The sequence below is a fragment of the Chrysochloris asiatica genome, unplaced genomic scaffold (genome assembly GCF_000296735.1).
Source record: "Chrysochloris asiatica unplaced genomic scaffold, ChrAsi1.0 scaffold00071, whole genome shotgun sequence".
NCBI lineage: Eukaryota > Metazoa > Chordata > Mammalia > Afrosoricida > Chrysochloridae > Chrysochloris > Chrysochloris asiatica.
In genome coordinates this window covers 6,548,756-6,562,642 of record NW_006408589.1, presented here as the reverse complement: position 1 = coordinate 6,562,642, position 13,887 = coordinate 6,548,756, and the positions used below count along the sequence as shown (strand labels likewise).

Sequence of the window (13,887 nt, the reverse complement as noted above, 5' to 3'; positions counted from 1 at the left end):
CAATGGCAGCAGCAAAGGGCTCAAACACAAAAACAATTTGATGATGGCGTAGGACTGCACGGTGTTACATTCTATTGCACATGAGTTGGAACCAACTTGATGTCACCTAACAACAATAGATAGATATACAGGTGACAACAACACTAGTGAGGTATGCAAATCACAGAATAGTCAACCATTCAAGATTAAAAGGGCAGCATTTACCTAAGTGCAAAGTTCAGAAGAGCTGGTAAAGGAAGTGCAATGCAAATAAGAATCACAAGGAGGAAGGAGTATCACTGATGTTGCATGGAGGGAATTATTACAATCACTGAGATGAAATAAAGGGTATGATTTCTTGAATGTAAAAATTGATGATCTGCTCTGCACAGCTTCACTCTATTCACAATAAAACGTTAAAAAATTTTTAAAATTTTTTTTAAAAAGCTACACTGTTGACTATGGTTTCCTGACCCTTCATGTACTAACTTTCCTATGCTATGCCTAATATCCAAGTTAAGACCTGATGATAATGACTATAATGGAACTACTTACTATCTTTTCTCCACTTGCCACTGTATTATAGTTAGTACATACAGTCTACCTTCATCTAACAGTTATTATCATAGCCAACTCATAAGGAGGCAACCTGAAATCTATGACCTTTTCCCTAAGAACATCTATTAAAACAAATTCTCCTCATTGTGTATGTTGTTGTTGTTGTTAAGTGCCGTCGAGTCGGTTCCGACCCATAGCGACCCTGTACAGGGTTTCTGAGGGCGTAAATCTTTACAGGAGTAGAAAGCCTCATCTTTCTCGCGCAGAGCAGCTGGTAGTTTCGAACCGCTGATTCACAGCCCGATTCGTAACCACTACGCTACCAGAGCTCGTGTGTGTGTGTGTGTGTGTGTGTGTGTGTGTGTGTGTGTGTGTGTGTGTATAAAGTAGGAGTCCTGGTGTGGCACTGTGGGTTAATGCGTCAGACTGCAAAGTCGTTTGAACTGCAAGGTCAGCAGTTCAAATTCACCAGTTGCTCCTTGGAAACCCTATACAGGGTCAGTATGGGTCGGAACCAATTCAATGGCACTTAACAACAACAACAAATAGGAAGTGGGGGAGTCCTGGTATGGTACTGTGGGTTAATGCATTGGACTGCAAAGTCAGGTCAGCAGTTCAAGCTCACCAGCTGGTCCTTGGAAACCCTATACAAGGCCGCTATAGATTGGAACCAACTCGATGGCACTAAACAAGAAGAAACAGCTAGTTGGGGAGAGAGGAAGTATATCTTTATTATATAATTCACCTTCTAGTTTTATCTGAGCTATCCCTGTGGAGTCCTGGTGTGGTGCTGTGGGTAAATACACCAGACTGCAAAGCCATTTGAACTGCAAGGTCGGCAGTTCAAGCTCACCAGCTGATCCTCGGAAATCCTATACAGGGTCGCTATGGGTCGGAATCTACTCAACAGCACTTAGCAACAACAATCCATGCCCACAAAATTCTGATTCTGTCATCTACAACAGTGGATACTCCACACTAGATCTGAACAATAGACAAATGTAGTTAAAGTCTTAATCCAAAATTATTGGCAAGCAAGTGAAATGGATCAGAACCAAGGACAGCACCTGTGGTACCAGATGTTCCCTGCAAGCTACTACTGAGCCATTCATTTATCATTACAACCAACACTGAAACACAAGTTCAGTAACCAGTCTACATATCAGTCCTCAAAGTTATCTGGAGAAGCTACGTCCCATGATTCAATCCCAGTTCCTCCTTCAGATTCTTATTTCCACCCTCCCTTCCCAACTCTTCTGAATTTTGTCCTTAGGTAAATGTTTTTGATGTTGAATGGTTGACCATTCCATGGTGCACATACCTCATTATCTTGCAGTTTTCTTGAACCACAGTTTTCTCTATCCTTTCTGGTTTTTAAAAGCCATTATCCCAGGGGGCGGGAGGGGAGGCAGGGTAGTGGTAGATAAGTTAAATGAGGATAAAAATAAACTCATTAATATGATATTCAAGCAAAATATTCCTTCATTCTTTATGATTTTTCTCCCACTAGTTTATTTTGTTTTCAACTCTTCTAGATTACTTAAGTATTTTGGACAATTTTACATTATTCAGGCTTTGGCCATTCTCGTAGACTTAGCTTCCTTTTGGTATATTTCCATGACTTTGTTGCCCTTTCTTCTATCTTCTGTCCAAGTTTATATAAAATAGGAATGTATTCAAATGCTTGAAATTATTGCATGTAAACTGCACAATAATCCTTTGAGACCACTATTCCCAATAGCCTCATTTACAAAGTGGGAACTCACAGGTTTGTTGGGAAGGTTAGTAAGGCAAGGAAACACAGAAGCAGTTCTCTCTCTCCCTTCTTGCCCAATCACCCTTGCTTAGCTAACACTGATGGGGGCAAGGAGTTTAAGTATAATTCCTCTCTTTTACTATTTTCTGCAGAGAAAATACTACACATACCTCTAATACAAGGCTAAGCACTCTAATTTCTTGGTATAAGTCCCATACTGCTTTATATGTTTTGAGAAGAATAGGAATCATACAACCTCTACTTAGGCACCATGAATAGACAGACCCTGTAACTTTCTGGTTTCAAGCCTATTCAGGGCAAAGAGATTACTGAATAAGGTAGTCCATATGTCCATGCTAAAAAGTTATTTGAGGTATTCTTTTTTAAAAGGCATTTGTCTTAAGTACAAATGTCTGGCTCTTGTTACTCTATCATGGCATGACTCCCCCCTTTCCCAAGGCAACAACAAGAGGACATTCTGGCCTCAGCAAATGAGGACAGAATACTGCACACACAGTGTGGAAGAATTGTTGCTGTTGCTAATTAGAGGACCAGATGAAGGGCTGGAAAAATTTCAATAATAAATTAAAACAATTAAAAGGCACAAATCTCAAAGCTCAACATGTAAATAACACTGTATCAAAATGAAATTCAAATGTGTAATGTCAGTTCAATGCCCTTGACTACAGCCAGTTTTAACACAGCTGCTTAGATCATACAATTACAGAAACTCTTAGAAACGCATTTCAAAGAGCAGCTGCTAAGAAACTTCCTTCCCTACCCACTACAGCCATGCCGTCCCCCTTCCTAGTCACAGCTCAAGTTGTAAAATGTGAAGTTAGAAACCTTTTCAAAGAAAAACAATTAAATAGCTGACTCAACAGTCTGTCACTGGATGCATTTAACTTGGGATGCAATGACCCAGGGATTCAGACAGAAATGTAGTAAAAAGATGCTCAGGTCTCTAAATCCAACATTTCTTTTCGGTCAAAACAACAAAGTGGCACACACCTAAATATGATGTCAGGATGAATCAGTTCGAAACTTAGTGGGTGAATAATTAAAACTTCCTAGCAATAAATCTTATTACCTCTGGAGAAGCAGGTGTTTCCTGCTCTCTGGACTTTTTCCTCTCTGTTTTTTTTTTTCTTTTTATAAAAAGCTGACATCCTCAGAGTACCCACTAGATGCCAGGCATATTACATACATACATTGACTTTAAATCCTCACACTATCCGTCAAAAACCCAAACCAAATCTGTTGCCCTCAAGTCCATTCTGATTTGTAGAAAGTTTCCAACATGCTGTAGGATAAGCAAGGCCGTAAGGACAGCAGTTCAAATCCACCAGTCATTCCTCAGAAACAGTATACAGAGTCATTATAAATTGAAAACGATTCAAAGGCACATACAACAACAATCTTCACAGATACAGACTGTCACACATTTTTCTTTCCGTGAGGCAGTTGGTAGGTTCAAACCACCAATCTTTCAGTTAGCAGATAAGTACTATTCTCCATGAAGTTTGTTTTGTTACTTTAATTATTCTCACCAAAATGAGGAAACAGAGCTCTTAAAAACAAAGGTTGGGATCCAAACCTAGGGACTCTCTACATCCAAGACCCAGGCCTGTCCAATGAGGTCATGCTGAGGCTTTGGCCCTGCATCCAGCCTGAAGGCCTAGATGTAACAAGTTTCTATCACAGTTACAGTCATGATGGTTTATCAGTCTTACTTGAAGATAACACAAAAGAACAATGATCAGAAGCGAGTTTTTAAACTCCTAACTGTTTAGACACTTCACCAAAGTGACCATCAAACTGCATTATCTCTTTTGAAGTATACTTTGCCTCTACTTTCGATGGTATACATTTTCCTTTTAACAACAATTCTTACAAACCGCAAACTTAGCCTGCAGAAATTGACATTGCAGACTAAACATTTACCATGATTTTTAGAAAAGCGTATCATAATTATCACTTTTTCCACTGAACCAAAAGGAGCCAGAGACCACAAACATTTTCCATTTTCCCTATTCTGACAGGTACAATATTCACTGAAAGCATTCAAAAGCCAAAACTATAAACAATTCTTATAGAATAAATGTCTTTTACAATTAAAAGAAGTCAGATTGACTATTGATTTCAATAGGGGAAAAATTCAAACTCAAGAACATCACCTACAGTACAAGTTATACACCAATCTAAGTAACAATAACTAAGTTGCTCCCTACAATGTTAAATCAAAGTATGAACATAAACATGGGCCTGTTGTTCCCTAATCTCTTAAAGCAAGTCTGTCCTAAGGAACTAATAATGTCTGGTTAATCCAAGTCAATTAGACACTAACACAATCAGCTTGGTTCCAGCTATTAAGATTCATATGTATGCTACATACTGACAAATGTATATATGTTCAGATCAAATCCTCATAAAACAAATACCATTTTAACAAAAATATTTCCACGTCCCCATCAATGGTCCATTCATTTTATGTAATATTCAGCACCACAAAATTCCACTTCAGCACAGATATGGAGAATGCCTTAAAAGTCGTTGTAATGAAAACTGAATTGTATGCAATTATATTAACCATATTTATATACATAACACATGTTCATCTGTTCTGTCTCTTCTCCAAGATTGTATACTCCCCAAAAGAAAGGACTGGCTCTGATCTATACTCTGCAAATCAAGAGAGCTCCAACAGTGCCACCTCGTGGATAGTCTACAAAGTGAGGTACCTGGCACTCTAAATGTTTGAGAAGCTAATTATTGTGGGGGGGGTGGGGAGAGATAAAACCAAAACAGCATAAAGCAAACAATAAAACAGTAATTTGCTTGAGGAGGAAAGAAACATAGTCTCATTTATTTATAAAGCACTTATGAGGAACAAGTGTAATTGCTGACCTTGAAAACTATATGACCATGTCTTTTCTTGGCTTGAGGCGCTGCCTGACTCAATAGAAAGTCTTGGACAATTTAAGTTCTAGGTTCTGGACATAAGACAGTACAGAGGAGATGCACTACAAGTGCACTCATCTTACTAAATTCCCCTATAATCTTCTCTCTTAAATAATTTTAAAACATCTCTGTGGAGCAGCTAGGGAGACTCTAGACCCAGAGAGGGAGAAGGGCTGTGTGCGGATGACTGGGGGGTAGGCTTGCAGGGTGTACCCTTTAGTTGGTTGATGATGCATAGAGGGGATTGTAACCATGGCAATGAAACGATATACAATAGGATGAAAGTAAAGCTAATGTTCTCCCATGTAAACTATCACATAATTCACAATAAAACATTTAAAAAATAAATTTAAAAACATCTCTGTCTGTCTTGCCCTCTCTTTCCTGTAACTAAAAGCAATTATCACTGAACTAGGATGTATACCATGTACTCTATGTTTATGGCCAGTTTCTGGAACATTTCAGAGTAATCTTAATTGTAAGTGACTTCAGCTGTTGCACTAACTTTTGAATAAACTTCCCCCTTGCTCCCTTCAACAATACCATTACCACAATGACCAAGATGGATGATCTTGGGCATTTCACTTAATTTCTCTTATCCTTGCCTTCCTAATTTATACAAGAAACATGACTAAGTGATGGCAAAGAGCCCTCTAGCGTACTACACACAGTTCTACAAAGATAGAGGTTATATTTTGCTTTCCTTGCGATACTAAAGGTAGAAACTGAGCAAGTCATGCTTTATTTCAGCACAAAAATTCACACTACTACTAAGCTAACTCTCAAATATCTTTTTCCATCTCTACTGTAGAAAGTTAACTCACAAGTTTTGGAAGAGAATGAAATCAGAAGCTGGTCTGTCTGTCCATTTGCAGCCCCAGGTTGCAGGTTTGAGATCTAAAGTCAAGTTTGGTTTGCTGTGGTAGCACTTAAAACATGGAGGCCAGCTGCACTGTGTCCCACGGTCAAGCTAAGGGAACAGCTACTCTTTGAAGAAGCTCCCTATTAGCGCTCACAAAGAGGATATCTGGTGGCAATGACAATGGGTCATTCCTGTCTATTTCCATGTCTGTGTTAGCATGAGAGTTCATGGTCATACTAAAGCAAATGTTCTGATAAGCATTCTCTTCAGAAGTGAAATCTCTGCATCTAACCTAGCCAGTCACTACTGTGTCAACCTCGACTCCAGGCGTGTCAGAGTAAAACTGTTCTCAGTCAATTTTTCAGAATAAACCACCAGGCTTTTATTCTGCGGCACCTCTGAGCAAACTTTACCCTCCAGTATTTCCATTAGTAGTTAAGCATGTGTCAATCATTTACACCACTCAGGGACTTCCTTCTAAACCTGTTGTTGTTAAGTGCCATCGAGTTGATTCTGACTCATAGCAATCCTGTATAGGATTTGAACTGCCAACCTTGTGGTTCGCAGTCCCAAGCTTCTCCCTACAGCACCACACCAGGCCAATTTTAAATTTAAAAAGGAGGTGGGGGGAAAAGATGGGTAGAGAGGCAGAGAGAAAGAATAAAAGACAAAAGTAGTTACCTGGTAAAGCGGTAATAAAGTCCCGCTGCAACATGGGCTTCAGATAAGAGTTAATATGGCCATGCTGATAATGACACATTCGTGAAATAAGATGTTCCACAAATTCCACTTGATCTGACTCAGACCACTGGTCGAAATACTTAATACACAAGTCTTTTTCTTTCTGGTAGTTGCCTTCTGATGGCCTCTTTCTGGAGACGATCACAGATGATGTGCCATTACTTATCTATTTCAGAAGGGAAAAAAAACAATAATTAGTTTGGCAAGGGAAATAAATCTAATTAACATTTCATCAGAAACATTTTTCAGTCTGAGTATTTAATCTTAAAATACCAGTTTTAGCCTAAAGCCAAACTCATCCCTTTATTAATTCATTCAAAAGTAATTAAAAATATATTCAAAGCCCATGTGTCCTCAAATTTGTCACTAAAGTAAATGCTGAAGTTAAATGGCATCTTAAACCCTCTTTCTCCAAAGCTTGTTCTAGAAGCATGCTGTTATCTAGCTAATACTGGAGATGACCATCGGAGAGGAACTACTGAAGTTGGTAAAGTGGCAACTGACAAGAGTATTAATAAGTTTGTTTTGTTTCCTCAGAGTTGAAGGCTAATGCTACACACAGTCCAAGTCAAAAGTTCTCAATCTTGCATGCATATCAGAATCACACAGAAACTTTGTTAACACAGAGACTGCAAAGCCCTACCCCCGGGGGCTCTGATTCTGTCCTTCTGCATTTCTTCTAACAAGTTCCCAGATGACATCCATACTGTTAGGGCAGAGACCACACTCAGAAACACTGATCTATCTAATAAAAAAGATAAACAGCCTGTGTGCTGAAACTGGACGGCAATTCAATCTAATAGTTTCAATCTCCATGTAGTTTCCCAGTGAGTCTAAACTGCTGGGGAAAGTTTAGACTTTCTCTTTCTTTTTTTGATCACTTACTCAGGTAAACTATGAATGTCTGAAAGTTCATCTAGTAGTTGGCTTGTGGATAATCCATAGATTTCTACACTAACAATGCATTCCCATTAAATCTACCTACATGGCCTTGGATAAATCATACTGTACTGGCTAGGGGTCCTGTTGTGGCACTGTAGGGTAAACTAACTACAAGATCCATGTTTCAATCCCATCAGCCAGTCCTCAGAAACCTAATACAGGGTTGTTATGAGTCAGGATCGACTCAACAGCACTTAGCAACATTTGGTTCCAGATCACTGCAGCAAAGCGGTTATCATAACTAAGCCAGTCACTCAAAATTTTTTTGTTTCCCAGTGCATGTTAAAGTTATGTTGACACTATGCTGTAGTCTATGAAAAGTGCAACAGCATGTTAGCAAAATGGTACCAACAAATTTGATCAACACAGGTTTACTACAAACTTTCAACCTGTTTCAATAGGGGGTGGGGGCGATATCTTAGCGCAATATAGCAAAATGCACTAACATGAGGTATGTGTCTATGTGTGACACACAGAGGGAGGGAGGGAGGGACGGAGAGCGAGACAGACAGAGAGAGAGAGAGAGAGAGATGCACACACCTATACAGCTATACCTATATATCTCTGGTAGCATGGTGCAAACCTTAAGATCAGCAATTTGAAACTACCAGCTGCTCCACGGGCGAAAGATGAGGCTTTCTGCTCCTATAAAGATTTACAGCCTCGGAAACCCTGTATAGGGTTGCTAAGGGTCGGAATGGACTTGACGGCACATAACAACAACAACAACAACATATCTACTATATATGTAGTCCTGGTGTGGCACTGTGGGTTAATGCGCCAAACTGCAAAGCAGTTTGAACTGCAAAGTCAGTTGTTCAAGCTCATCAGCTGCTCTTCGGAAACCCAATACAGGATCACTATGGCTCAGAACCGACTTGATGGCACTTAACAACAAATATATATATTAAATGTTTTTAAATTTTTTTGAAACTCCATATATTGCATCAGAACAACAGCATCAAAATACAAGCCACAATTACTATTAATGCTATGAGGCTCAGAAAATTCCTTCTTCAATAAAACAACCTCAACACTTGGACTACACATTTGGTAAGTCTTCTATATCCATTACTTCTCTTGACAGTCCTTTAGCATATAATATCGAAGGAAGAACCTGTAAGAGGATTTTGAAAACTGAAGAATTCTATTATGAACTTTCATTAATTCTATTAGGAGCCTATCACAGAAGTCTTACACAGAAAGAACCAAGAGCTTTTGTTATCAGTATGTCCCCTAACTTTAAAATTCTTACAAACTCTATGATGTCTAAAGCAAGTTCTTATGCCCACATTGAGAGGTACAAAGCAGGAAGGTATTTAATCTCTCACGTTGTTTATCTTACCACCCCACTGTCTAGGCAAGTTTTGTTCCTGTGCATCATGGGTTACAGAAGTCCTGGTAGCACAGTAGTTCAATGCTCATATGCAAATGCAAGGTCAGTGGTTTGAGCTCACTAGTTGAAAGATGTAGCAGTCTGCTTCCAGAAACTTTTGTTGTTCTTGTTAGGTGCCATAGAGTCGGTACCAACTGATAGCGACCCAATGCACAATAGAACAAAACACTGCCCAGTCCTGGGCCAACAACCTCACTACTGTTGCCACACTTGAGCCCATCAATGCTGCTACTTTGTCAATCCATCTCTCTGGGGCTCTTCCTCTTTTTCTCTGACCCTCCACCTTACCAAACATGATATCCTACTCCAGAGACTGGTCCCTTCTGACAATATGTTCAAAGTATGAGTGACGAAGTTTAGCTATCTTGGCCTCCAAGGAGCATTCTGGCTGCACTTCCTCCAAAACAGATCTGTTGGTTCTTTCGGCAGCCCATGGCACTTTCAATACTCTTCTCCAACACCATAATTCAAAAGATCAATTCTTCTGCGATCTTCCTTATTCACTGTCCAGCTTTCACATGCATATGAGGTTATTGAAAATACCATGGCTTGGGTCAAGCATGTGTCTTTAGTCCTCAAGCTGACATCTCTGCTCTTCAACACTTTAAAAAGGTCTTGTGCAGCAGATTTGCCTAATGCAATACGTCATTTGATTTCTTGACTGCTGCTTCCTTGAGTGTTGATAGTTGATCCAAGAAGAATGAAGTCCTTGACAGCTTCATCTTTTCAACGTTGATAAGAATGTTATTGGTCCAGTGGTGAGGCAGGACAGCCTTGGAAACCCTATGGAAAAGTTCTACTGTGTCCTATAGGATCGCTATGAGTCAGAATCCTCTTGACAGCAACAGGTTTGGGTTTTGTCTTTGGTCAGGAAGATTGCACTGACACTAGGTACCACAAGGGGGAAGCACAGAACAAAGTCAAAATTTGATGTAATTAGACACTCAGATGGTAAATCAACAGTTCAACCCAATTAGAGCGGAAATGAAATTTTTGGTAAGGTAAAATTGGAAAGTATAAGGTACATCTTTGCTGCTTAAGCAAAAAGATTTCACCACAATGTTAATTAAGACAGAAAATTTATAAATAACTCCAACAACCTATTTATAATGCACTGAACTGCAAAGTCAGTTTGTTCTGCAAGGTCGGCAATTCAAGCTCACCAGCTGCTCCTTGGAAACCCTATACAGGGTCACTGTGGGTTGGAACTGAGTCAAAGGAACTTAACAACAACAACAACAGTTAAAGAAATGGGAAGAAGATGAAGCTTTCTGCTCCTGTAAAGATTTACAGCTAGGAGTTGACATGTCTACAGAATGACAGTGAGTCCGTTAAAGCAAATCAATCACAGGTATCCCTTATTTTATTGCACTGCACTTTAAAGATACTGCATTGTTTACACGTTGAAAGTATATGGCAACCCTGAGTCAATCAAGTCTACTGGCGCCACTTTTCCAACAGCATGTGCTCACTCTGTAGCTCTGCATCGCATTTCAAACTTTTTCATAATGCGATGGTACACTTAAGGGACTGGACTACACTATACTTTCACATAACTTTATATGTACCGGGAAACAAAATAACTGCTGTGACTCGCTTTAATGTAATATCCACTTTGTTGAGGGAGTTTGGAACTGAACCCACATCTCTGAGGTATGTTCTAATAAGAGCCATTAAAATTAGATTTATAAAATAAGGATATAACAGTACATGCTAACAAATTCACATTAAGGAACAAAAAGCAAGATCCAGAATTTCATAACGCATTGTAATCACAACAATTTATGTGAAAGGGGAGCATATCAATATAGAGTCAAAAATGTACATCAAAAAATGTCAAGTGCCCAATCAGGGAGTCCTGGGATTGGCACTGCGGATGTTAGCTCTTGACTGAAAAGTCGATTTGAAGCTCAAGGTCAGCAGTTAAAGCTCACCAGCCGCTCCTCAGAAACCCTACAGAGTCAGCTCTGGAACCAACTCAATGGCACTTAACGACAATAACAATCTTTAAAACGGACTCCTAGTATGGTGCTGTAGGATGAGCACTGGACCATGAACCAGCAGTTCAAACCCACTAGCTGCTCCTTGGAAACCCTATACAGGGTTGCTATGAGTCATCAGAACCAACTCGACAGCACGTACAACAATCTTCAAAAGCAGTCCTGGTATAATGAGGTAGGATAAGCACTGGACTGACAGCCATAAGGTCCTCGGTTCAAACCCACCAGCCATTCTTCAGAAAACCCTCCACAGGGTCGCTACAGAATGGACTTGACAGCATTTAACGACAATCTTGAAGAAGAATGCTATATATATATATTTACACCCTCGGAAACCCTGTACAGGGTCACTATGGGTCGGAACCGACTCGACGGCTCTTAATAACAACAACATATATATATATATATAGCATTCTTTTCTCCTTTCTTTCTGTATTTTCCACAACAATAATGCCAAAAATAATTCCTTTCATTAACAGGCTCAAAATACTCTAAAAAGGAAGCCACTAAAAATTTACCAGATGTAACCATTTGCATCTGTGTACTTTTAACATTTACAAAGTACTGTCACACCCATTATCTCATGTGACAGTAATATTTCATTTACAGAAGGGTTCCTAGCCATCAAGTCTCCCAAGAGCATTTGTAAACAAGTTGAATGGGAGACAAAGAAAACAATTGTGTTAAAAACCACTGTGAGCTGGGGAGAGGGCAGAAATAAAAAATAATAAATGAACAGAATCCTATTACAAAAAGAAAAAAGGCAAGTGAAGCAACAAACTAAATATCAACAAAATGTTTTGGGGGAAAAAACACAGGTGGCATGTGCACTATTCTATAGCACATTTTCAAATTTCTATTTCTAACCCCTACACCTCAACCAGAAACAACTTCTTGGCATTGTTTTGCTTTGTTTAATTTCATCTTAAATTTGATGGGAGCAGTTTATTCTAGGCTAATTAACCTGCCTCTTAGTTTCAAATCAAATGAACCTAGGTTTGTTTTAACATTTTTCTCTTCAGATTTAGATTGCTTTGCCTTTAATCATGCCTTCATATAGGGAAAGATTGTATACCGTAATGGTTAATGAAGACTCCAAACTGTGACAATTTAACATGCCCAACTGCAAAAAAAAAAAAAAAAAAAGACTGCCAAACTAAAAATTAAAAACAAAAGCCAAGACAGAAAAGAAAACCAGTACTTTTTAATGGAAAAGAAGGGTGAAGGTGGGAAGGGGTGGCAAGGAGAAGAAAAAATGGTTGATGTATATACTGGTATGTAGCATGTACCATTCCATTGACAACAGATGCCATCATTCACCACCTCTTGCTTAGACCATAGACACAAACAGTTTAGGGCATAGACACTTTAGAATTGATGTGAAAACTCCAAAATGCTTTATTCTTTACTATTTATATTAACACTTACCTAAGGAAAGGAAGATAAATTAAGGTGGATTGCAAAACTACACAAAGGAAAACAAAACTGCTTAGCTCTTGTTTTCCTTGAGAACAACAGCTGAGGGATCCTTTTATTAATCTACATTAACTCAATTGCTAGCTTATCTTGTGCAGTCATTCCTACCTGCCAAAGAGTATTTTTCTTTGGGGACTCATCTTCATTTTGATCCTCCATAACTGAAGTGTTCTAAGGGGGGAAAAACAGATTATTTGAATTATGCCAAGTTTTGAAATCCTAAATAACTACAAGATACAATTTTGAGAACTCAAACTAGAGTCTACCAACACGAACCCAAAAGGTATTTGGCTTCGGGTCAAGGGAGCCGTGGTGTTCATTTCTCATAAATCAGTTAGTAGCTGGGAAGAAAGTAAGCATAAAGTCCGTATTTATGAAACTTAGGTATAAATGTTGGGAAACAGGCTACATCGTGAGAGTGGGGCTGAAGATCCATGTCACTCATCACGGTTATTCTTTAACTCTGGCAAGAAGTTCCAGAGACCCTCTTAAGTTCCTGATGATTGCACAAAATGTGTCTGCTATTCAGTAATCCACCCCAACCATCAGCAACTAAAACTGACAAAGCCCCCCTGCCTTCTTCCTCTATCCTCCCTCAATAGCCTGGTTTTTATGGAATGGCTTTGCAATCTCCTCAAGCAAGCATGGTGGGTGCCCCAACCTTTTCACTGAAAAGGAGGATGCACTTGGCCAGTAACAATCTGGCATGCCTTGAGAATGCATTAGCTTTTGATTTTTGTGTTTACTGCACAAAGAAGCACTGTGTAACTATTCTTTCTGGTGACCTAGTTGCTCAATAGATGCCCATTAACTGGAAATTATACATGATTGGATTTTCCCTTTTACGGGTCCTACCAAGTTGATTCTGACTCATAGTACTCTATTTAAGTGGTGTCAAGTCAGTTCCAACTCATAGAGGCCCTGGATACGGTTTCTGAGAAGCAGCCATTGGGTTTGAATTGCCAACCTTGTGGTTCGCAGCATTGATCCTACAACGCCACATGCGGAGTCCATACTACTCTATGTTGTTGTTATGTGCCATGGAGTCGGTTCCGACTCATAGCGACCCTGTACAGGGTTTCCAAGGCTGTAAATCTTTATGGGAGCAGAAAGCTTCATCTTTCTCCCGCAGAACAGCTGGCAGTTTTGAACTGCTGACCCTGAGGCTCGCAGCCCGATTCGTAACCACGACGCTACCAGAGCTCCTTATACTGCT

The 13,887-nt window shown here is 39.4% G+C and overlaps 1 protein-coding gene across 1 annotated transcript in view; it reads right to left on the bottom strand.

Annotated features, from left to right (window-relative positions):
* The window catches only part of FBXW11 (F-box and WD repeat domain containing 11), a 99,067-nt gene that overhangs the window by 36,628 nt on the left and 48,552 nt on the right, over positions 1 to 13,887 (bottom strand). Inside the window, exons 2-3 of the mRNA XM_006864813.1 lie at positions 12,780 to 12,842; positions 6,798 to 7,023 (exon numbers count right to left, since the gene is read on the bottom strand). Of these exons, the coding sequence (XP_006864875.1) occupies positions 6,798 to 7,023; positions 12,780 to 12,842 (289 nt within the window). The remainder of the gene's footprint in view (positions 1 to 6,797; positions 7,024 to 12,779; positions 12,843 to 13,887) is intronic.